The 23,620-nt window shown below is 39.0% G+C and overlaps 1 protein-coding gene across 49 annotated transcripts in view; it reads left to right on the top strand.

The window, feature by feature from the left end:
- Positions 1–16,666, top strand: part of LOC120540417 (inter-alpha-trypsin inhibitor heavy chain H3-like) — a 95,133-nt gene extending 78,467 nt beyond the window's left edge. For 16 of the 49 annotated variants that reach the window (XM_039771195.1, XM_039771188.1, XM_039771191.1 and 13 more), the window contains 10 exons: positions 115–147; positions 970–1,002; positions 3,141–3,173; positions 5,314–5,346; positions 6,010–6,027; positions 8,565–8,669; positions 12,699–12,876; positions 13,563–13,711; positions 13,837–13,933; positions 16,232–16,666. In XM_039771195.1, the coding sequence (XP_039627129.1) occupies positions 115–147; positions 970–1,002; positions 3,141–3,173; positions 5,314–5,346; positions 6,010–6,027; positions 8,565–8,669; positions 12,699–12,876; positions 13,563–13,711; positions 13,837–13,933; positions 16,232–16,364 (812 nt within the window). In that variant the 3' untranslated portion in view covers positions 16,365–16,666. The remainder of the gene's footprint in view (positions 1–114; positions 148–969; positions 1,003–3,140; positions 3,174–5,313; positions 5,347–6,009; positions 6,028–8,564; positions 8,670–12,698; positions 12,877–13,562; positions 13,712–13,836; positions 13,934–16,231) is intronic. The other 33 variants (XM_039771203.1, XM_039771198.1, XM_039771200.1 and 30 more) reach the window with 21 other exon arrangements.
- Positions 16,667–23,620: the final 6,954 nt, after the last annotated feature.

The following is a 23,620-nucleotide window of genomic DNA, read 5'->3' as shown; positions in this document are numbered from 1 at the left end:
GTGAAAATGAAAGATGGCGAGTCCGGCTTGAGCTGCTTCATTATTAATTACTACTCCCTGGTTATAATAAAGCACAGTAAACAGTTTGTTTTTGTTTTTCTTTTCCTGCTACAGAAGACTCGTTAATACGGCCAACGTTCGAATCAGGTATGTATTTTTCTTTTTCATACCAGTTAAAGCTACAGTAGAGGTTTTATAAGAACTTCTGTGTAGTATTGTCTGTTTGGGACAAGAGGGGTACAAATGGACTTGAAATGGTTGTGAGAGAGAGGAAGTTAGTTTGTTCTTTTAAGGATGTTTTAAAGGAATTGCCAGGAAACAGGAGGTGGTCAAAATATGTACAATATGAGAAACGAACCTTTCACAAAAACTAAGAACATATTTCGCAAACAATAGCTTTCTAAGTAATTGTCATCATTACTAACCTAAACCTAATAAGATAGCAATGTTTTTGCATTGTTGTCCGCATATACCGCAACTCCTCAAGAGCAGTTGTGGCATTGTATGAGGAAGTGGGGAGTGGCAGAGAAGTACGTAAGAGTTGTACAGGATATGTACGAGGGAAATGTGACAGTGATGAGGTCTGCGGTAGGAGCGATGGCAAGCATTCAAGGTGGAGGTGGGATTACAGCAGGGATCGGCTCTGAGCAAAAAGCAATGTCTTTGTGGAATTAAATCTAAAGTAAAATTACAGCATGAAGACTAACTAAAACTACCCTGAATCAGAAATAATATAGAAATAAAAACTCATATAAAAAGCAAAACTATAATAACCTCTCAAAGAACCCAAGAATAAGTGGGGTGGATTTTGATCGCTTTACGGCACAAACTCTAAAGACAAAGCAATAAATGCTAGTGAAAATTAAAATTGGCGAGTCCGGCTTGAGCTGCTTCATTATTAATTACTACTCCCTGGTTATAATAAAGCACAGTAAACAGTTTGTTTTTGTTTTTCTTTTCCTGCTACAGAAGACTCGTTAATACGGCCAACGTTCGAATCAGGTATGTATTTTTCTTTTTCATACCAGTTAAAGCTACAGTAGAGGTTTTATAAGAACTTCTGTGTAGTATTGTCTGTTTGGGACAAGAGGGGTACAAATGGACTTGAAATGGTTGTGAGTAAGAGAGAGGAAGTTAGTTTGTTCTTTTAAGGATGTTTTAAAGGAATTGCCAGGAAACAGGAGGTGGTCAAAATATGTACAATATGAGAAACGAACCTTTCACAAAAACTAAGAACATATTTCGCAAACAATAGCTTTCTAAGTAATTGTCATCATTACTAACCTAAACCTAATAATTCCTCATACAATTGAGATGCTCTCACACAAAGTTATTGGTCTTTACTTTCTGAATCGAATTTTAGATGCCAGGGTGAACCTTCCACCAACATTTAAAATGAGAGTGTGATGACATCCACCATCTGACTGGCAACAGGCGTCATTACTGTCAACCACATGACTTGACAGACCTAATAATAAAGGCAGACTACACAGAGTAAAAATATAAAAATAGTAATGCTGAATTGCAAGAAGTGACAGTAATACACAAAACTAATCTTATATAAGAATTGTTTATATGGCGAATAAGGCTTAAGTCCATGTGACTTTCTATCACTTCCGGGTCAGGTAAAAACTTCTCTTTTTCTTCAGCCCGGAAGTATATCATTTCTTCCATTCCCGTGACGTGGAAATACTTCCGGGCTAAACGGAAAATATAAATCCCTGGGCCTCCCTGCAGCGACTCCTGGCGGCCCCCATGGTATCCAGCAGGGCTGTGTATTACGACTCCACTGTCCATAATTCCCTGCTGGCATTTGGGGCACCTTTATGCTGCAAGGAGGGCTCCATCTAGCAGCCTGGGGGTATTGGCCGGGATGAATGGCCAGGCATATCTCACAGAGTTTATTTGCAAAATTAGGAAGAATAAGAAAAGCAAAAAATGCAAAATGCTTTAAAGGCTAAAAAGAAGCAAAAAACTATTTGCATAAAAGTCAATCCATAGCAACTAAGTCCCAGAACACAAGCCACAAGCAGAATCCTATAAATGAGCTAAAACAGCTCAAAGAATAACAATCCTTGCAGAACTCCAAATAAAAGTTCAACGTCCCACTGTAACTGGGATTCTCTTTCTTGACTTTTTATACTAGGGATGCTAGCAATGAGTATTTTATGACAGTGGCCATGAAAACAAAAATAAACTAGTTAAAAAACAAAAAAAAATAGTCCGAAACCGGAAGTCAATAAGCATTGTAACCATTGCTGCTTCTGTTGACTCCAAATTAATCATGCCATCTGCTGCATGAATAAATGTTACGATGGGACTGTAGAAATGGGATCTGTGCAATAGAGAAAGACATGTGCCTCTCCTTTACATATTTGCTATAGTAGGCTACATTAGCCATTTGGTTTGTTTTTTTGGCTTATTCTGGTTAAATCTGGATCTATAATTTGCATTCAGCACAAGTGATCAAAAATGTGCTTTTAAATTGAAAAGCCATTATGTCTACATTTCTTTCTGATTGTGGCAGAAAACTACACTCCAAACTTTCTTTCTAACCAAATCATAAGTACTAGAACTAAAACTGAAAAAATATATATGAAATAAAATAAGATAGCAATGTTTTTGCATTGTTGTCCGCATATACCGCAACTCCTCAAGAGCAGTTGTGGCATTGTATGAGGAAGTGGGGAGTGGCAGAGAAGTACGTAAGAGTTGTACAGGATATGTACGAGGGAAATGTGACAGTGATGAGGTCTGCGGTAGGAGCGATGGCAAGCATTCAAGGTGGAGGTGGGATTACAGCAGGGATCGGCTCTGAGCAAAAAGCAATGTCTTTGTGGAATTAAATCTAAAGTAAAATTACAGCATGAAGACTAACTAAAACTACCCTGAATCAGAAATAATATAGAAATAAAAACTCATATAAAAAGCAAAACTATAATAACCTCTCAAAGAACCCAAGAATAAGTGGGGTGGATTTTGATCGCTTTACGGCACAAACTCTAAAGACAAAGCAATAAATGCTAGTGAAAATTAAAATTGGCGAGTCCGGCTTGAGCTGCTTCATTATTAATTACTTCTCCCTGGTTATAATAAAGCACAGTAAACAGTTTGTTTTTGTTTTTCTTTTCCTGCTACAGCATACTTGTTACCACGGCCAACGTTCTCATCAGGTATGTATGTCTCTTTTTCATACCAGTTAAGCTACAGTAGAGGTTTTATAAGAACTTCTGTGTAGTATTGTCTGTTTGGGACAAGAGGGGTACAAATGGACTTGAAATGGTTGTGAGTGAGAGAGAGGAAGTTAGTTTGTTCTTTTAAGGATGTTTTAAAGGAATTGCCAGGAAACAAGAGGTGGTCAAAATATGTACAATATGAGAAACGAACCTTTCACAAAAACTAAGAACATATTTCGCAAACAATAGCTTTCTAAGTAATTGTCATCATTACTAACCTAAACCTAATAATTCCTCGTACAATTGAGATGCTCTCACACAAAGTTATTGGTCTTTACTTTCTGAATTGAATTTTAGATGCCAGGGTGAACCTTCCACCAACATTTAAAATGAGAGTGTGATGACATCCACCATCTGACTGGCAACAGGCGTCATTACTGTCAACCACATGACTTGACAGACCTAATAATAAAGGCAGACTACACAGAGTAAAAATATAAAAATAGTAATGCTAAATTGCAAGAAGTGACAGTAATACACAAAACTAATCTTATATAAGAATTGTTTATATGGCGAATAAGGCTTAAGTCCATGTGACTTTCTATTACTTCCGGGTCAGGTAAAAACTTCTCTTTTTCTTCAGCCCGGAAGTATATCATTTCTTCCATTCCCGTGACGTGGAAATACTACCGGGCTATACAGAAAATATAAATCCCTGGGCCTCCCTGCAGCGACTCCTGGCGGCCCCCATGGTATCCAGCAGGGCTGTGTATTACGACTCCACTGTCCATAATTCCCTGCTGGCATTTGGGGCACCTCTATGCTGCAAGGAGGGCTCCATCTAGCAGCCTGGGGGTATTGGCCGGGATGAATGGCCAGGCATATCTCACAGAGTTTATTTGCAAAATTAGGAAGAATAAGAAAAGCAAAAAATGCAAAATGCTTTAAAGGCTAAAAAGAAGCAAAAAACAATTTGCATAAAAAGTCAATCCATAGCAACTAAGTCCCAGAACACAAGCCACAAGCAGAATCCTATAAATGAGCTAAAACAGCTCAAAGAATAACAATCCTTGCAGAACTCCAAATAAAAGTTCAACGTCCCACTGTAACTGGGTTTCTCTTTCTTGACTTTTTATACTAGGGATGCTAGCAATGAGTATTTTATGACAGTGGCCATGAAAACAAAAATAAACTAGTTAAAAAACAAAAAAAAATAGTCCGAACCAGGAAGTCAATAAGCATTGTAACCATTGCTGCTTCTGTTGACTCCAAATTAATCATGCCATCTGCTGCATGAATAAATGTTACGATGGGACTGTAGAAATGGGATCTGTGCAATAGAGAAAGACATGTGCCTCTCCTTTACATATTTGCTATAGTAGGCTACATTAGCCATTTGGTTTTTTTTTTTTTGGCTTATTCTGGTTAAATCTGGATCTATAATTTGCATTCAGCAGAAGTGATCAAAAATGTGCTTTTAAATTGAAAAGCCATTATGTCTACATTTCTTTCTGATTGTGGCAGAAAACTACACTCCAAACTTTCTTTCTAACCAAATCATAAGTACTAGAACTAAAACTGAAAAAATATATATGAAATAAAATAAGATAGCAATGTTTTTGCATTGTTGTCCGCATATACCGCAACTCCTCAAGAGCAGTTGTGGCATTGTATGAGGAAGTGGGGAGTGGCAGAGAAGTACGTAAGAGTTGTACAGGATATGTACGAGGGAAATGTGACAGTGATGAGGTCTGCGGTAGGAGCGATGGCAAGCATTCAAGGTGGAGGTGGGATTACAGCAGGGATCGGCTCTGAGCAAAAAGCAATGTCTTTGTGGAATTAAATCTAAAGTAAAATTACAGCATGAAGACTAACTAAAACTACCCTGAATCAGAAATAAGATAGAAATAAAAACTCATATAAAAAGCAAAACTATAATAACCTCTCAAAGAACCCAAGAATAAGTGGGGTGGATTTTGATCGCTTTACGGCACAAACTCTAAAGACAAAGCAATAAATGCTAGTGAAAATGAAAATTGGCGAGTCCGGCTTGAGCTGCTTCATTATTAATTACTTCTCCCTGGTTATAATAAAGCACAGTAAACAGTTTGTTTTTGTTTTTCTTTTCCTGCTACAGCAGACTTGTTACCACGGCCAACGTTCTCATCAGGTATGTATGTCTCTTTTTCATACCAGTTAAGCTACAGTAGAGGTTTTATAAGAACTTCTGTGTAGTATTGTCTGTTTGGGACAAGAGGGGTACAAATGGACTTGAAATGGTTGTGAGTGAGAGAGAGGAAGTTAGTTTGTTCTTTTAAGGATGTTTTAAAGGAATTGCCAGGAAACAAGAGGTGGTCAAAATATGTACAATATGAGAAACGAACCTTTCACAAAAACTAAGAACATATTTCGCAAACAATAGCTTTCTAAGTAATTGTCATCATTACTAACCTAAACCTAATAATTCCTCGTACAATTGAGATGCTCTCACACAAAGTTAATGGTCTTTACTTTCTGAATCAAATTTTAGATGCCAGGGTGAACCTTCCACCAACATTTAAAATGAGAGTGTGATGACATCCACCATCTGACTGGCAACAGGCGTCATTACTGTCAACCACATGACTTGACAGACCTAATAATAAAGGCAGACTACACAGAGTAAAAATATAAAAATAGTAATGCTAAACTGCAAGAAGTGACAGTAATACACAAAACTAATCTTATATAAGAATTGTTTATATGGCGAATATGGCTTGAGCTGCTGTGTTATTACTACTCCCAGGTCATAGCTGAACACAGTAATTACTTTTTGTTTTGTTTTATTTTACAGTACGTGTGAAAACACAAGGTATGTATATTACAGCAGATGTTTCACAAGATGTTCTACATGACATTTGATAGGGCTTTTTATGTAAACGGAAATGAGTATTTATGGCAGGTGAACTGGTGAAGAACACCTATTTCTACAGACAAAGCAAAAAATTGATTTATTAGTAGAAAATTGAGATTTCAAATCTGATTAGTGCTGTTATATCATGAAGTAGCTGAAAGACCCAGCGTTGCCCAGGATGAAAGTAAAGTTTGTTTTCTTTTTTTTATTATTGTTTGAGAAAAATACAAAAAAAAACACAACTTTAAAAATAAAAATAAATTAACAAGTAATGAAGACTCACTAATGTGCTTGTCTTGGAGTCTTGTATGTATTTTATCATCCAGTTGACGCTCAGAACCGGCCAACTCTATTTCATTTCAAAAGCAGCAGGGGTGCGGTGGTGCTCACACATAAAGAATGCTGGCAGTCACCTCCAGTTTGCTCTCTGGTGGTTGTTCCGAGTGTCAACTGGATGATGACATGCATATATGACCGCAAGATCACCCCCCACCTTACCCAGAAGGGGGTGCGGCTTGGATTGATTTCACCCTGCAGTATTTGTAGTCGACCAATGAGAAACATGTGTACCAAGTTTCACGAAAATCGCTCCAGCCTTTCAGAAGTGATGTTATAACATACATACATACATATACACACACATACAGTACATACTATTGACTTTTATATATAGAGATATCTCCAGCTGAAAAAGAAATACACAGTTGAATTGTGCACAGTTGCACTGTGGGGCTTCAGCCTAACTTGGCCACTGTCAATGAAAAGCTTGGACTTGGTGTTTATCGTTAAATTTCTCTGGAAAATCTGTTTTACTCCCACACATTTAAGACTTGATTATCAGGCTGATAAGCAAATTTAAATTGCTGTGATATAAGTGAGTGTGGCTGTGCACATGAGAAGTCCCTGAAATGGGATGTCTTCATATGCAGAATAGATTCCTGCTTTACAGCCAGTGTGGCTGCCATGAGCTTCTTGTAAGTCTTCAGTGGACAAAGTAAGCTTAGAAAATGGATAAGTGGGTGGAAGTAACTCCAGTCAAGTTTATAGTACTATAATCATTAAATCTTAACTTGCATGTCGTCAGAACGGTTGACAATATTACAATGCAAGAAACAAAAACATAAATAAATAAGAAGTATACGTAGGCTCTTTTAGGTTTGGAGAATTTCATATTTTCAATGTTTAATGCTGGAGCTTTAATTTTATATACAAATTTGAATTTTTCCACTTTGTTTGAGAAGGTTTTACATTTTTTTCATTTTAAATTTAACTACATTGTATCACTACTTTCAAAGCAGCTACAGGTAGATAATAGTTGCTATGGAATTCTGCCTTATTCCGGGACCAAAGGATCCAAAGGATATAAAAGGCTATTGCTAATTTATCCCTGTTGTCCAACTTGCAGGGAAAACTCGGGAGTTGGTGGTGGCAGGATTGGCACTCCAGCCACTGTTTTATAAAAAAAAAAAACTCCCACTGTTTAGTGTGGTGCTGAGGGGTCACCCATTGCATGGCTGCCCTTGGATCCTAATCATTGTGTGGTGGGTGTGGCAATATGTTGTAATCAGCACGTTCCCAACATTCCTCCTCCTCCTCCTCCTTAGGTAGCTTGATATCCTTAGATTATGAGACCGTGACATGCTGGCCCTTTTTATGGGCTCTCCTGTAACTTACACTGAAGTGGAATTCCAGAATACTTATTTGAAACAACTTTAGGAGATCTACAAGCAGGAGGACTGTTGGAACAAAAGCTCACTGGGTAGAGTAACGTGGTCCGAGTCCTCGGTATGATACTGCTGCCCACTATAGTTTTGTTCAAGGAGTGTCTCCATTTTAAGCAGGAACTCCAATTGTAGCTTTACTTTTTCACTGATTACATCAAATACAAGTAACAGATTAGTTATGTTTTCATCCTTAAAGTAGAAATGGAAGACGTTACTTATGTAGGTTCTGCAGGTTTTATTTATTTTTGTTTCAAAGTTTATTGTTTTCTCATGACTTTTTTTTGTGCCTAAGTGGGTGGTTTTCTGTCACATGCTTTGATTTTCACCTCTATGAGGTGTTTTTGTTTCAAAGTTTCAAAGTCATATTAAGCATTGTTCTAACAAAGCAGAGAATTTGATGCAAGCCCAGAAGTCAGATATCACATTTGCATTGAGATTCTTGAACTTTGTAGACACCTTGGGTAAGTTTTGAGAAGAGCAAATACATTTTTGAATATGAAGAAAATCAAAACTGTGAACTAAAATATAGACGAAGGCCAGGGAGTGTGGCAGCAACAGGGCTGAACAACAACAACAACATTTATTTACATAGCACATTTTCATACAAAATGTAGCTCAAAGTGCATTACATACTGAAGCACCTTAATTTGTAGTCAAGTTAACTCGTGCTTTAAACCATCTGGATCCTGACTACTTTGCTAACACATAGAAGAGAATTCTAATTAAAACAGGACACTTATTTATTTTTAAATGATTTTTTTTTCCCCACAGATCCCAAATTCATAATTCCAGTAGGAACCAAGATGCATTCACTGTGTTTTAAAGTTTCTGTGTCTGCTGGCACCATTTTGCAGTTGGTTCATGATCCAGACTCAGGTATTCTTTGTTTACTCTTCCTTGAATGTTATACTTAATCCGTTTTCAGTTCTGTTTATTACTCTTTCAAGGTTTAATGTTTCTTTAGGCCCAGAACGGGGTGAGGTTCATCTGTGTAATTCTTGGAGATCGTGCTGAGTCTCACTTACATACAGGCACCATAGATATATTTGATACAGCAGTATGTTTGCTGCACTTTTCACGTTAGCTGATTATCACATCCCAACTCAAACACTTACTTGCAGCTATGGGTTGACCCTTTGATGCTATATACTGACAGTTCAAAAAAAATATTCACAGCATACCCTGCAGACCGAGCTTAGATACACTTATGTTAATGTAAAGTCCTAAACATCTTAAAGCTTCTCCACTGTAGTAGCCCACTTTATTTTATGATCGGTATGAACTGCTGAGACCTACCAGGACTCTTAACTTTCAACTAATCTTCATTTTATATTAACTATTGTTTTATAAGACACTTAACACTCTAGGCCTCGTCATAAAGAAATGTGTAACATTTGGACTCAGGGTGCACGGCCAAGAGTTTTTGCACTTTTTACCTTCCATGTGTCTCAAGTTTTATAGTGGAATGATTGTTGGTAGTAAATAGGCTGTAAATATTAGAGGAATATTATATAGTCACCTAGACTTTCACCAGGAAAGCAGATGGGAAGATGAGATGAGATTATAGTTATTTCAATGCTACTTCTGTTTCATTATCTTCAATTACATTGGACAAGATTTTGCTTTCTGAACACCTTTAGGTGTATCTTATGGATTTTGCCCATCTATAAATCACAAACTGATTTATTGAAATTGGCTATTTTTGTGATTTCCTCTCATATAATAAGTATGCTTGTACAACACAACTACTACAGCTGGAACATCTCTGATGATTAGTGATGATCGGCAAAATTTGCCAAAGCATTTTTCCCAGTGAATATACTGCAACGGCGCTGGACAAGTCACATCAGCCAGCGAAGAATCACCAAAAGAACGAGATGGCATTATATTATCAATAGGAGGAAAACCTATAAAAATGGAAACTCTGCACAGCTGCATGTGCATTGTCCAACTAGTGAGGCAAAAAGGCAAGCAGTCCTTTTAAGAATAGTGAGCCACCTCAAAAGAGCCATGTAAAGAGCAGAGAATCTATCCACTGAGGCGCTCAATACTGATGCTACATTGGTGTCAGAGTGCTTTGGAGACCTAAAATGAACCTACTTGGTTATTCAGAGGAGGTGCTGGAGAGACCTTAGGCACAGATCCATAATCTGGAGTGCCACCTCTAAAGTTCCACTCCCTGCTTCTTGATCTGCTGTCCATTAGCCCGGAATGCATGAACATCAGTGGAGCTTCAGGCTCATGGAGCTGAAGAAAAGTGTGGCAGATTGAGTTGACAAATGAGCTGTGAGAAGCAGGGCTGGTGGTAAAATTGCACAGGCCAAGGACAACGCAGGTCATAGAGGTGTTGTGAAGTAGAGGTGAAGGGAGAGTCCCAAAGTTGAGATGAAGACCTGGAATGCAGTTTGTAGTACCAGTTCAGTAAGAAAAACAGTAAAGAGACTGGTGCATCTGCATCTCCACACAAGGAGGTTTAACTGCTTGCCTACACCTGACCAACATTCAACACTACTGTTGCATTGCTGACAGCACAGCACTTAACATCCCAATTATGCCACCTGCCAGTACAGCATGCAACATCCCTGCTGTGCCATCTGACAACACAGTGCTCCCGATCCTTGCTGATGTGCTCTTGTCACAGGCTGCATGACCAAAGCAGGAGAGAAGACCACCCCTCTGTATTGACAAGATTGTGCACCGTTGCAAGTGATCACTGGGGACAGCGACTTTGAAGGGGTGGCTGTGCAACAGTGCTGGATAGCTGCCAGGATTGACTCACCAAAAGAACAAATTGGCATTACATCAGCACTAGCAAGAGGACCTATAAAAATGGTAACTTTCCACAGTCGCAAATGCATTTTCCAACTAGTGTGGCAAAAATGCAAGAAGTCCTTTTAAAGATAGCTAGCCACCTCAAAGAGCCATGTAGAGAGCACTGTATCCAGCCATTGTGGCACTCATTGCAGACGCTACACTACTATGTTCACTGGTGACCTTTTTTGCTGAAAATTGTACTGGAAATTCAACATAATTAGCTCGTCTGCCTCACAGCTCGTCACATTTTTGCCCACAATAATTGGTCCAGTATCGTTGGTAGACAGTTTCTCACACCCTGTTTACTTCAATGCATTTCGCTGAGTTTGGTAAAGTTTCCAAAACTTTTCATGATTTTATCAAACTCGAGGCAAAGCTAATTCAGTGGGGTTTACTGCTCACCAGTGGTGATCTAATGGCACTGTCACTAGGAATGCAGCTCAAATACACCAAGAAGTGTTGTTTTACTTCACAGTAAGACAGCCGTGCTGTGGAGTCTCATTATGGTAAAAGGAGCAAGCAGGGCAGAAGAGTGTGGTGCCCTGTCAAGCCCAACAAAAACATTTTGCCTCCTCTTCACACAAAATGTGAAGTGAAAAAAAAAATTGTGAAAGTAATGGACAAGGCAGGTGAAGAATTACGATATTTGAGACAAATGTTTCTATGAAAAACTGATGGCAAGAGTAAGGAAGGCACTGTTGTTAGTCCGCAAATCAGAAACGTCATCAACGGCAAGCAGTTCAAAGATCTGCAGAGATCGAGAGGAAAACACGTGGAGCACCAAACTACGTCCAGCTGGTTAACAGCAAGTTTCAAACATACAAAATCATGAATTGCAACAGATTGTAGAAGATAAGGCATTCAAACTTAGACTTCTTCCCTGCTAATCTTGGTAAAGTCTGTGACGAATATTCAGAATCAGGACAAGCAGAATCCATCACTGTTGTCTGACTATTGTTGGATTCAGAAATGTGGCACCAAAATATTTGTAGCTCAACTGAAGTAATGTAATGTGTCAATATCACTAAGAAATTAAACACACCAAATTCAAAAAAAGTTAATTTTATGTTTCCCTAATTTTCTATGCGATACACTCAATCTAAAATTATATCATAACCAACAAATTATTTTCAGGAAGCAATACTTCAGAAAAAAGGCCCAGGGTTTTTATAGTTTTATTAGGTACTGCAAAAAGATCTGCAATTAATTAATAAATAAATGATATGCAAACACATAAAGTATAAAACGTCTGCAAGAATCCTTTCAGTGTTACAAAGCAGACAGAAACATGAAATTGCCAGCTTTACAGAGTGCGCAATTAAAAACACTAAATTTGATTATGATAAATAAACATGCAAAATTTGTCAATTTAAAGAAATTTCTTACTAGTCAGTCATACCTGGTGGCATGGATCGTGGACTATCTTACAGACAGACCTCAGTATGTGCGTCTCGGGAACTGCAGGTCTGACATTGTGGTCAGCAACACAGGAGCGCCGCAGGGGACTGTACTTTCTCCGGTCCTATTCAGCCGACATACATCAGACTTCCAATATGACTCGGAGTCCTGCCTCGTGCAAAAGTTCACTGACGACACTGCTATCGTGGGCTGCATCAGGAATGGGCAGGAGGAGGAGTATAGGAACCTATACCTCTATCTATCTATCTATCTATCTATCTATCTATCTATCTATCTATCTATCTATCTATCTATCTATCTAGTTAGGCTTTCATGAATGATTCTCAACATGAAGTGTTTCTGAATGGTAAAAAAATAGTATCAGCCATTTAGTCAATCATTTGTAAATGGTTATAAACAATTTAACGACATTTAGGACTATTTTGATGTACATGACACAGGAGCGCCGTTCATAGTCTTTTAAGCATTATATGATGTTTCTTTGTGACTTTTTAATGAAACATTCCAATTTATTGGAATGTTAATTTCCGTGGCTACTCACTGCTGCTCATCTTAAGCACGCAATAAATCAACAACATTCGCATGGAAAGTCCCTGCAGTTTTGATGGTTCTGCTTCTTGATGATGATTGTTACAAATGTGAACTTTTTTTATCCTCTCCTCGTTAATGCAGGTATTACAATTAATGGCAAGACGGATGACGCAGGGAAAATTATGTTCCAGGCATTTTCCATTAGGTACAAAGATCAGTACAAAGTCACAGTGGGGTTAGAGAACATTACTTTACACACTGCAAAAGATTCATCTGATCGAAGCTGGTCATGGCAGAGTGTACTGCATTCATCAGATAAGTAAGTGACATGTTCACTCTTTGAGATGCTGTAGCGTGTTTCCCCTCAGACAGCTGCGTCACTTATGATATTACTGCTTGTCTAGTGAGCTGAATTCACAGGATTGTTACACAGCTATCACATTTTTTACATCTTTATTATGTTTATTTCCCTCTATTCTGATATACTAGTACTGTAACACTTTAATAGAGTTTTTAAACCAGTTTTCTTCTTCCATATTAATGTCCAATATATGTTATTGATTATTTAAAACATTTACTGAAAACAAAACTAGATTCTGCGTTTACAAAAGAGAGAAGTTGATTACACTAATATCATTGCTCCTTTACCCTTTTGTGTTTTATTTTAATTATCCTCTATTCATAAATGTGTGTGTTAGTCTGACCTTAATAACAGAAATGTGGTGAAAAAGAATAACTTGAAATGAAATGAATCAAGCTGAGCATTGATAAAGAAGGCCGACGCTCACCTCTGCGATTTTTCTCTTGTCATCTTATCAACACATCATTGTTTAGCCTTTATTTTGAAAAGCAACATTTTATAGCAAATACTATAATATAAAACTCGTAAACACACTCAGTCTAATTCAGAATCAGGTAAAAGGCAGGGACCCCCAGAACAGGGCACCAGGTAATCATAGAGCACTATCAATGTCGCTTCTCAAAAACTATTTTTATTTTTTTTAGGATTACTTTGGCATTGATGAAAAAAAATGTGCTGCAGATTATTTTGGACAATCAAGTCATTAAAATTGTGTTACACAAATCTCCTGGAAAGTTTCTGTGGCTCAACGTTCTGCTTGATAACATATCAAGCAGCTCATCAGGACTGTTGGGTATGTCGCACACGTAGGCTGCTGCTTCTGATGTCATGTAAACCATGAAAGTCTCTTTGAAAACAGAAAGTCTGAGTTATTTGTTGAACACATCTGTTCATTAAGCACTGGTCTTGTGTTAACAGGTCAGTTTGCCAAAGGAGTATCATATGTAAAGAAAATGGTCTCACTAAACAACCCCTCACGCATTGAGCTTCAAGGACGTGATCTGCAAGTGATCAGGTAAAAATGAAATATGCTTTGAACAGAAGAACTCTTGGCTAACATACTGTATAGGGTGGCATTGTACTCAAAGGCCGGGTTTATACTTCACGTGACGCGTGCTCCAGCGGACACTACTGCTATGCAAGCGTTGTACTGTTTATATTTGTGCATGCACTTTACGTAAATCTGGAAGATTCCACCAAGTGGCAGGGCGAGATATCACCACGGTGAGAAAACATTCGGCTTCGTTGTGTTGTGAATTGCCTGAAACATCCATTAAATTCCAAGGAAACTTTGCCATAATGTCTATGAAAAGGATGTTTAATGATTACATCCTTCAATCCAGGGATGCACCCATTCCAGCAAGCATCAGGCTAGAGACAGAAACTAAAACATCGCAAGGTGAACACAAGCACACACATACACAAGCATCACTTTAGCGTCACCAAATCCCTAAATTGATATATTTTTGGATGGGCACTGGAGCACACTGCAAACTCCAGGCAGAAAACACAAGGGACGCGACTCCCTGCGAGGCACCAACGCTACCGCTCAGCCGCTGTGTAGCTCCAATATATGTGATTATTAGCAGTATTCATTATTTAAATGAAGGTAATGATTTATCTGTGAAATGTATCATACATACTTTAATGCATTTCATTATGAAAGTGATATCAAGTATAAATCTAAGGATTCTAAAAGGTGCAGAGTGCTGGAATATCATAAATGTAATGTGTTCTGTGTGGAGATTGCCGCTTGCCGCTGCTGTCCGGTCAGGAGGAAGCCCCAGAAGCACATAGCGATTAACAACTGGGTCACTTCTAAGCTGATGTTTATGACGGTCTACTTTAACAATAAAATAAACTGTGAGATTCAACTGGACACTTGGAGATTTAAGCCGAAATTTCCCCTTTAATTACAAAATACACCTTTTCAATGCGTCCCTAACTTTTTTTTGTCTGTGGTTCAAATACGCTACTGTATATTCTGATGCCGCTGTGAAGGTGCAATAAATAATAATACGGCACAGAAGATGGTATGTGAGACCTTTAAAATGTATTGTGTCATTACGATGGGGAATATGCAACGCTTATTTCTATGTTGGCATTTTGCTTCACCTCATCGAACCATTCATCAAACATAGAAGCACACACATCAATCCTGTATAGGGTTGCCAGATTAGAAAATTAGAAATACTCTCTCTATATTACTATACAGTATATATAAATTTACACATGCCACCTACATACCCCGACCAATATATTATATAAAAATAGAGACATGCTGATACAGAACTGCACAGCAGTGTGGCTGGAGAGCACAACGGTGAGAGTGTCGCTGTCCTCAGCCAACCATAGCAACTGAACAAGCTGCAAACAGGCAGCAAACACGAGTTTCCTTTTTACATTTGGGTTATTTTCATCAAGAGAATCTGAGAAAAGAAAGTATAATTACTTATAAAGTTACAACTAAGTACCATAAGAAGGTATTAAACATATATTTTTATTAAGAAATTTGAAAATGAACTAAATACGGGACATTTGGGTGTCCCTGAAAGGTCAGTACGGGACAGACGACAAAATTATCAAATATGGGACATGTCTCGTATATAAGGGACGTCTGGCAACCCTAATCCTGTAGGATCCCAGAGCAGCTTTCTGCCACATGTAGATAGTAAGCGAGACTCGGACGTCAAGTTATGACTTTATCACACTGCACCCCGTGACTTTTTGCTGGTACTGCAGCTCACTCAAGCGTCGTGTTAATTTCTGAGGATGTCCTCAGAGGATGCGTCAAATGAACAACGGGAACGCGTGACAGCCATGATGTGTGAGAGTACACGTTAAGAGCGTGAAGTATAAACTGGACCTTAGAGTGGCAGGGGGACATCTTCACTTCTAAACTGGGACAACTTTTGTATATAACTGCCATGTTTTCACTGTGGATTTCCAGCCACTTTCTACAGATTTAGTCTCTGATTGAAGATTTCAAATTCTCTGTGTGTTTCTGGGTGTAACTGTGTTTGTGTCCCATCCAAAGCCGGCTCTTATGTCTGCTGCAGCCTGGATTACCATCACTAGCACAGAGCTGTCCCAGGTGTAGTTAAGGCTTTGGCCTTCAAACCCTGAGGTTGTGGGTTCAAACCCCATGGTGTGACCATGAGCAAGTCACTAAACCTGCCTGTGCTCCACCTGAGGAATAAAATGTGTCTAAAAATGTCAACTAAATAAGAAAATATAAGAATAAATGAGCGAAAGAACAATGATTGCATTGTCAACCCTGTGTGGTAACCATTGATTTATTTATTTTTTGCAGTAAACTGGAAACTGATTATGGCATCTCCTCAAAAACAAAGGTCAGATGCTTTGTGGTCGATAATAATGGTGATGGTTTAATTAATGGCCCACTCTCCAGCTACATAATGACAGACTTGTTTGAAGAGCCCTGAGCACTCTCTTTGTCTGCTGAACGATAAATGAAATCTCTTCTTCTGTTTATTTGCCATGCTGTTCATTTTTTCTTAACACCTACTGATATAAGAAGTATGCTTCTTAAATATAGAGAATGTTTTGTTTAATCCACAATAAAATGGCTGCCACATTGTATAAAGTGACATATCCATTAAATGAGAAATTAAAAGTGCTATGTAATGTATTCAATAGGGTTAAAATAAAATGTGTATGTATTTGTCCCTAAACATTGCATAAAATCAATAAAAAGATGCAACCAATTAGTATTTTCAACTTTAAATAACTGCGTAATAAGCTGAAAACATTAATCATGTGCATGTGGATGTAAGGAATGTTTTCAAAACTTCTGGCAGCAAACTTGTTCTCTTGCTAAAATCATCTTGTACGTAAGTGTCTGGCATTTATGAAACACTTGTGGAACGTGTTTGGAGGGTCACATTGGTCATCTTTGTTCACTGTTTATTAACAAAAAAATCACTGTGATAAACCCCAATTTTTATTTTCATTTCCATTAGTTTGCAGCTTGTGTCCTGTGGGGTTCATGAGCAAAGATGCGAACCAAAATTAATGCCAAGGAGGTCAAATATATAGGGCCTATAAAAACGTTTCTTCTGGAGGATTGTTACACAACATTAAATTGTCCATCCATCCATCCATTATCCAACCCGCTATATCCTAACTACAAGGTCACAGGGGTCTGCTGGAGCCAATCCCAGCTAACACAGGGCACATAGGCAGGAAACAAACCCCAGGCAGTGTGCCAGCCCATCGCAGACATTAAATTGTGATGGGTTTAATTTGGCTTCTTTGGTATTGATCAACAGAAAAAGATCCTTTAATTTCAAAATGAAAGCAGATTTCTGCAATGTCGTCAAAAGGAATTACAAATATAAGGACAAGATCATTAAAGTAAGTTATTCACCCCCTTGAAGTCAGTGTTTAGTAGCTACCCTGTTGACAGCCATGATGGATGGGCTTGAGTCTGTGTGAGTGTGCAGATCTCTCTCTGTTAGCTCTGACATTTTTCCCCATTTTTGTTTGCCAAGCTGCTCAAGCTCCATCAGGCTGTATGGTGATCCTGAGTTAGCAGCCTTTGTCACGTCAATCCAACAAGTTCAACTGAGTGCTGGACTCCAGAACATTTACATTGTTATTTTGAAGCCATCCATGTGTAGTTTTGGCTTTACGCTTGTAGCTGTCAGCTTGCTGGAATACAAATATTCTCCCAAGGTTCTTTTTTTTTGTGCAGACTGGCAGAGGATTTCCCCAGATTTTGCTGTCTTGTTTTACCACGGTCTTTCGGACCTAACAGTGTGATGCTGCCACCACCATGCTTTAGGACAGCGGTTCTTAAACCGTGGGGCGCGCCACTGAAGCTGTACAAAGGGGGCGTCGAATAAATGAACAAGATATCAAAATAAGTTTTTTACATTTTTATTTCAAATTTAAATGTGCAAGCATATAATCACAACAAATGCATTATAACTAAAATTAAAATAAAAGATTTCTAAGGCATAGATCTAATGACTAATATGTGCCTGCTTTAAAGTACACAGCCTGTCCAGGTTTGGTTTGACACTCTGAGCTCCTTTTCTATTTGAAGTTTGTTTCTATGACGAGCGGCGCCGCTGCTGCTGCTTTTATAGTCGCGTATTTTCAATCCAGAAAGTTCGAGACGTATCGGTATCTGTCGTGAACATTCAGGTAACAGTAGATCAGGTGATAATACGGCGCGACTGCACCACATTGGCAGCGTATCCAATATTGCCAAATTGAGTTCAATAATTTACTGCGTATTGGGTTATTTTCATGATACAACTAACAGCGGTATAATATTTGTCGGACGAAAATACGTTCGTCTCACACAGATTGACTTAATCGGTGTCCTCGTTTACGAGATTTTTAAAAATTAAAACATATTTAATCGTTTCATTACATAAAAAAATAATTGAATAAAAATAAATAATTTATTCTTTGTTTTTGGTACTAGAATTACTACCAAAAACCACACAAGGAATTTTAACAGTTATTAAAGCACTTTAAAAAAAAATAAATTGCAAATATTTCATCGAAGTCAGCTGAACACATGCAAATCTTATGGAAGTAAAAATGATAGGATACCGCAACACCATACGAGTATCATACCTTTGTTGGTTGTATCAGGGGTTATTCTCATCTATCTTATATTATGCAGGGGACACAGAATTATTCCAGGTAGAAAAGGGGAAACAAGAAAGTTTGAGAAACGCTGCTTTAGGATGAGGATGGTATGTTTTCGATAATTTGCAGTGTTTGGCTTAATTCAAACCTGTCAATTTACTATTTCCGAATTCCCATCACACCGCCTTAGCTGTATTGTTTTCAAGTCCCCTCACATAAGCGATCACACTTTGCTGTTGCTTATGTCTGTGTTTTAATACCAAATTAGTCAATGAATTGGACTGCTGGTAACTGCAGAAATTAATCACAACTGGATGCAGCATTTCATTCGCTGGGGTATCATTCAAACAATAAACGTTACTTTGGTTTCATAAAATTCAATAAACGATGCTAATTTAGAATTGTCTGGTTTGTTTTTAGAATGTCATGTGTGGGAGAAATGTAACATCTCTCTATTATATATATAAAAAAAAAAATCTTGGATACGATACGTGATTTTGTCGAACATACTTTCACGTCCCGCAACACGAGACTTTGTGCCAAGACATTACACCACGTCCGGGGCCAGAAAAAAAAAAGAAGAGAAGATGACAAAGTAGAACGTCGTAAAGAATTCAAAAATGTTGGCGCGATTCACTCGCAGAGCAGGTTAGAGATATACTAATGGAAGTACGAAAATTCGAAAGTCTCGCATTAGTGCAAACAAATGGAAATTATTATTCGGTGAAATAACGGAACAGTGAAAAGAGAACGAATATATTGTTCGGATTTAAACTTTAACGCGGAGACTTGTAGATCGTCTAATTTGTGTTGCCATCAGGGAAAAAAAGTTTTGTTTCTTCCCAATGAAGAGGCGTGTCCGTGAGAATTGAAAGATTTATTGTTTGGTGAAAGTGAAATGGCGCAAGAGAAAATTTCAAGCCCCACGTGACAAGAGCTTTGGAAAAGTCCTGCCCACATAACCACGCATACGGTTCAATTATGTCTCATTTGTGTGAATGCTATTGTCAGACACATTTCTTGTAAAAAGAAAGAAACGATATTCACTCATAGGCAATTATACTTTGCATTGTCAAGATGTAATTCTAAACACGGAATCAAAATTCAATGCAATAATGATGAAAAGGTAAAAGCGAAAAGAGATTGAATATATGGATATAGGAGCTGTGACAGAAGTGCGCCGCGCGAGATGAAGATCACGCGGCAGGACAGCAACAGCAAGCCAGCAGCTGGTCGAGCAAAGAGCAGGTACAAAAAAACCTGCTTGTGTTTCCCATTGTATCACTGTTTAAGAGAGGGTTTCGGAGGAGCAACCACATCTCCTTGGGGTGCGTTCAGCCCCCGTCTTCACAACGTGAGCGGCGCATAGCGCAGGCCGGTTGGAAAGCGGAGCAAGCAGGGTGCAAAGTCCCCTAGTATCCTAAAAGTTGGTAAGTGTGAGAATAGACAAGTGGAGTAGTGACAGAGGTGTAACATATAAGTGTAGTGTGCAGGAAAAGAATCTGATAAAAGGGGACTTATGTCTCCAAAAGCTTTTCCCATGACAAAACACTATGGAAATTAATATTTCATTCATACCAGTGTAAATGTATAAGAGATAACTTAACACAAGCAGGTTTGTTGTGTACTATCACTGGAAGTGTTGGCAGCAATCCTGAGGACAATCCAAAGGTCTGGATATATTCCTGCAAACTGGTTTTCAAGAATAAACGTCAGCAGCACAAATAATGGCAAACCAGGCAAGTTCTTCAACTGCTGTGCAAGTTTGCTTGCTGTCGTGTCTGGTTAATGTGCTGTAGCAGTGCTACTTAAAATTGCCTACAACTCCCAGCAGTCCTGACAGCATTAAGTAATTGGGCAGATTTTGAAGGCACAGGTTTTGCTGGGAAGAAAGATAACTAAGTGGGCTTTACAAAAAGGAGCCAAAAAGACATGGAGGGGATTACGATCATCTGTCTATATTTGTTTCTACGCATCACATATGCTGTTGGATTACAACTCAGTCACCATGGATTACAGTTTCTATCTGAATGTATCTGCAGTCCTGTGCCTGCTTGTATGTGTGATTTTGTCTTGGCTGGACATGTCTTCGTGTGGAAGGCACTCTAAACCACACCAGATCTTCATGCTACAACAGGAACCTGGTAGGACAAAATTTTACATTTCGTTTGCAGGTGATGTTCACAGGGGTTTTCTTTCCACACTCCATTGTCATCTCCACTGGCTGTACTGGACTGTGCTGGGACTTTATTGTTACTGTTAAGTGTTTACTGACTAGCGTTTACTGTTTGGTTTGGTTTCATGTATGTAATGTATATAAATAATTATCTCTGGCAGGGGATCGGGAGGGCACTTCAGTATGCATTTTTTTAAAATAATTGCTCTTTCCTTCTTTATTTGTGAAATACAGTATATACTTTATTATATCTTTAATTTTTGTTGAGTCATGGAGCCACTTATCAGTGTCTCTGCTTCTGTGTGTGCATGCTGGGTGAAGGCTGGGTGTGTTCCTGGGGTCCCCATGATAAAATAAACAAATCACTGTCTTTAGGCCGTGTGAATCTTGGCGTCCTCATGACAGTTACAGTGCTACAAATATATAGTTTTTGTTATTTACTCTATTTAATTTATAGATGTATCAATTTTATTGTAAATCATGTAAAACGACAAGCTTTGTGTTGTAACTATTTGTATGTTCGTGTGCATTTAAAGAAATGAGAGGCACATGTCATTCCGCTGAGCTGTGCAGTGGAAGAGCTTGACAAATGAACTCCTTGACAGTCACCTCTCTGCCATCTTGGGCTCCCTGTGGTAAAACGAATTCACGGGGTGTTTTATTGATGACATTTTTTTTTTTACACATAACCTCTCCAGCTCCTCCAGAGTGCAGCTGCTCGACTGTCTGTCTGTTCCTCATTTCACTCCCTCTACTCCCAGCGGTGATCCCTTTGTCCGTTAATCAGGTAAACCTTTTAAGGCGCCGTAGGCTTTTACAGTCACAGTGAGGTCATCGGCTGATGTGTTCTTTGCAATTCTCTCAGTGTGGTGCCCGAGTGAATCCCCTTCGTCCTTCTTTAGAGAGCCTGGAGACCTTAGGGTGCCAAAGCTGCGAGTCCTCAGGTTCAGACGCCAGCTTTTGTGCTGTTAAGCTTCTTGGGTTTTGGAGGGAAAAGAGGCGATGAAGTGATCCCGTGCTCCTGCCTTCAGACTGATTGCCTGCTGTCACCTACCCTTTACTATTAAATAAACAGTCAGCACAGTTGTGGATGGACGGAGGGTCCTTAGGGTGCTTGCAACGCAGCCATCTACTCCTTTAGTGAAAAGGCAGCTTAAATTAGGTTTGCCAAGGAGGTCCTCGCAGGTGCAGGACTTCTCCCAAAAATGAACTGATGTCTCGTCATTAAGCTGCACCCCAACCAAAAGTAAATTCCCAGTGGCCATCCTCCTTGTGATGAACGCTTCCTTGCTGCACTTCTGACTCTCTAGCGCCCCTTCAGGAAGCTATCCAGCAGCCGGTCGCCTTTCTCAGACAGCCAGTAGCCAGCCATGGCCGCAATGGCCCCGATGAAGATTGCCGTGAATACCATGTCGCCTTTTGCTGCAAGCGTTGCCAGCGCACAGATGACAACTCCAAAGAACATTTGCTGCAGGACGAGCACCTCATCGTCTGTGATGTCATCAAAAAGTCCTTTCTCTAGGGAGGCTGGAGCGGGGGAAAGAAGAAAAGGAAAAGAGGAAGAGGAGCGCTGCTAAAGGCCGATTTCAGTCAAAGTCTAACCATCCGTAAAATGCGCTGACATTAAAACGTGCATTAACTGTTTGCACCCCGGCACAGTGAACAGTTCTCCCCGCTGATCTATAATGTCATCCACCGATTGGATGGTGACGGGGACTTATTTGCGTATTTTTTGAGGATACAATAAATAGGATTATGGGTAAATTATTTAATGCCAATTCTAATACTTCAGGCTTCATTTAACTTTATTCGTTTTATTTTGGAGATCGAATTTTAACTTACAGTATTTATGATTTATGGGTAGAGGAACCCGGTGGTAACGTTGCTGCCTTTCAATAAGGAGACCGGGGTCCGCGTTTCAGATGTTCGTTTCGTGTGGTGTTTGCATGTTTTCTACATGTCCTCGTAGATTTCTTCAGGGTGCTCCCATTCCACACAGCCCCCCAACAGTTTAAAGTCACACAGGTTAGTTAGACTGCCATTGCTACACTGGCCCTACGTGTGTGCACCACGTGATGGACTGGCATATCCTGTCTAGCTGTTGTTCACACCTTGTGCCCAATGACTGCTCAGATAGGTTCCAGCTCCACAGCAGCCCCACCCAGAATAAGCAGGGCTTCGAAGATGGATGATTTAAGGGGCTGCATAGGGGGCACAGTCCCAACAGACCACTTTAAAGGGCTCGTGTAGGTGGTCAAATGTTAAATCAGTCTTCAGTAGTATGTGAAAAATAATGTAAAACATGATAATTGGGTTAACGGGAAGTCAGACAAATGTATCTAGTCAGGGTCTGTATTATATGTCGCCCCTCCAAATTATGCAGCCCTATGTGTAAAACCATCATTTATGTTTTGTAAAATATTAAGCATTGTAATTAAATGCCCTAAGTATGAAATACACTCAGCACGATACTTTTATAAACCATCAAAACCTCAACACTGATGAGTTTACACTGACGGACATTTCATGTTAATTAACCATCAGGAAAGAAAAACACTTGCAGGCAGGCTAGACTGAGAGGTCAAACTTGGGAAAATCACGACGGGGCAAACAAAACGTCTACAGGATGCATGGGAGCACTGCAGCCAAACTAATTACAGATGTTACATTTTTTATGGCATAATTATTTTCATGCTCTAATATTATTTGAAGCATATTCTGTTCAGGTGGAAACGACTCAAGATCAGAAATTTTCTACACCGTTTCTTTTTTATTCTCCGTCAGTATCTCTTCTCTTCTTATTCCATCAACTAGATAGGAATTTAAATTTAGAAGGTTTGAAGATTTTCCTTTGTAGCGGGGCTACATAATAATAGCATGTTCTGTGTCTGTGCTGAG

This window comes from Polypterus senegalus, chromosome 12, assembly GCF_016835505.1.
Source record: "Polypterus senegalus isolate Bchr_013 chromosome 12, ASM1683550v1, whole genome shotgun sequence".
NCBI lineage: Eukaryota > Metazoa > Chordata > Cladistia > Polypteriformes > Polypteridae > Polypterus > Polypterus senegalus.
The sequence above is the reverse complement of the archived record's forward strand: the minus strand, read 5'-3'. Positions and strand labels throughout refer to the sequence as shown.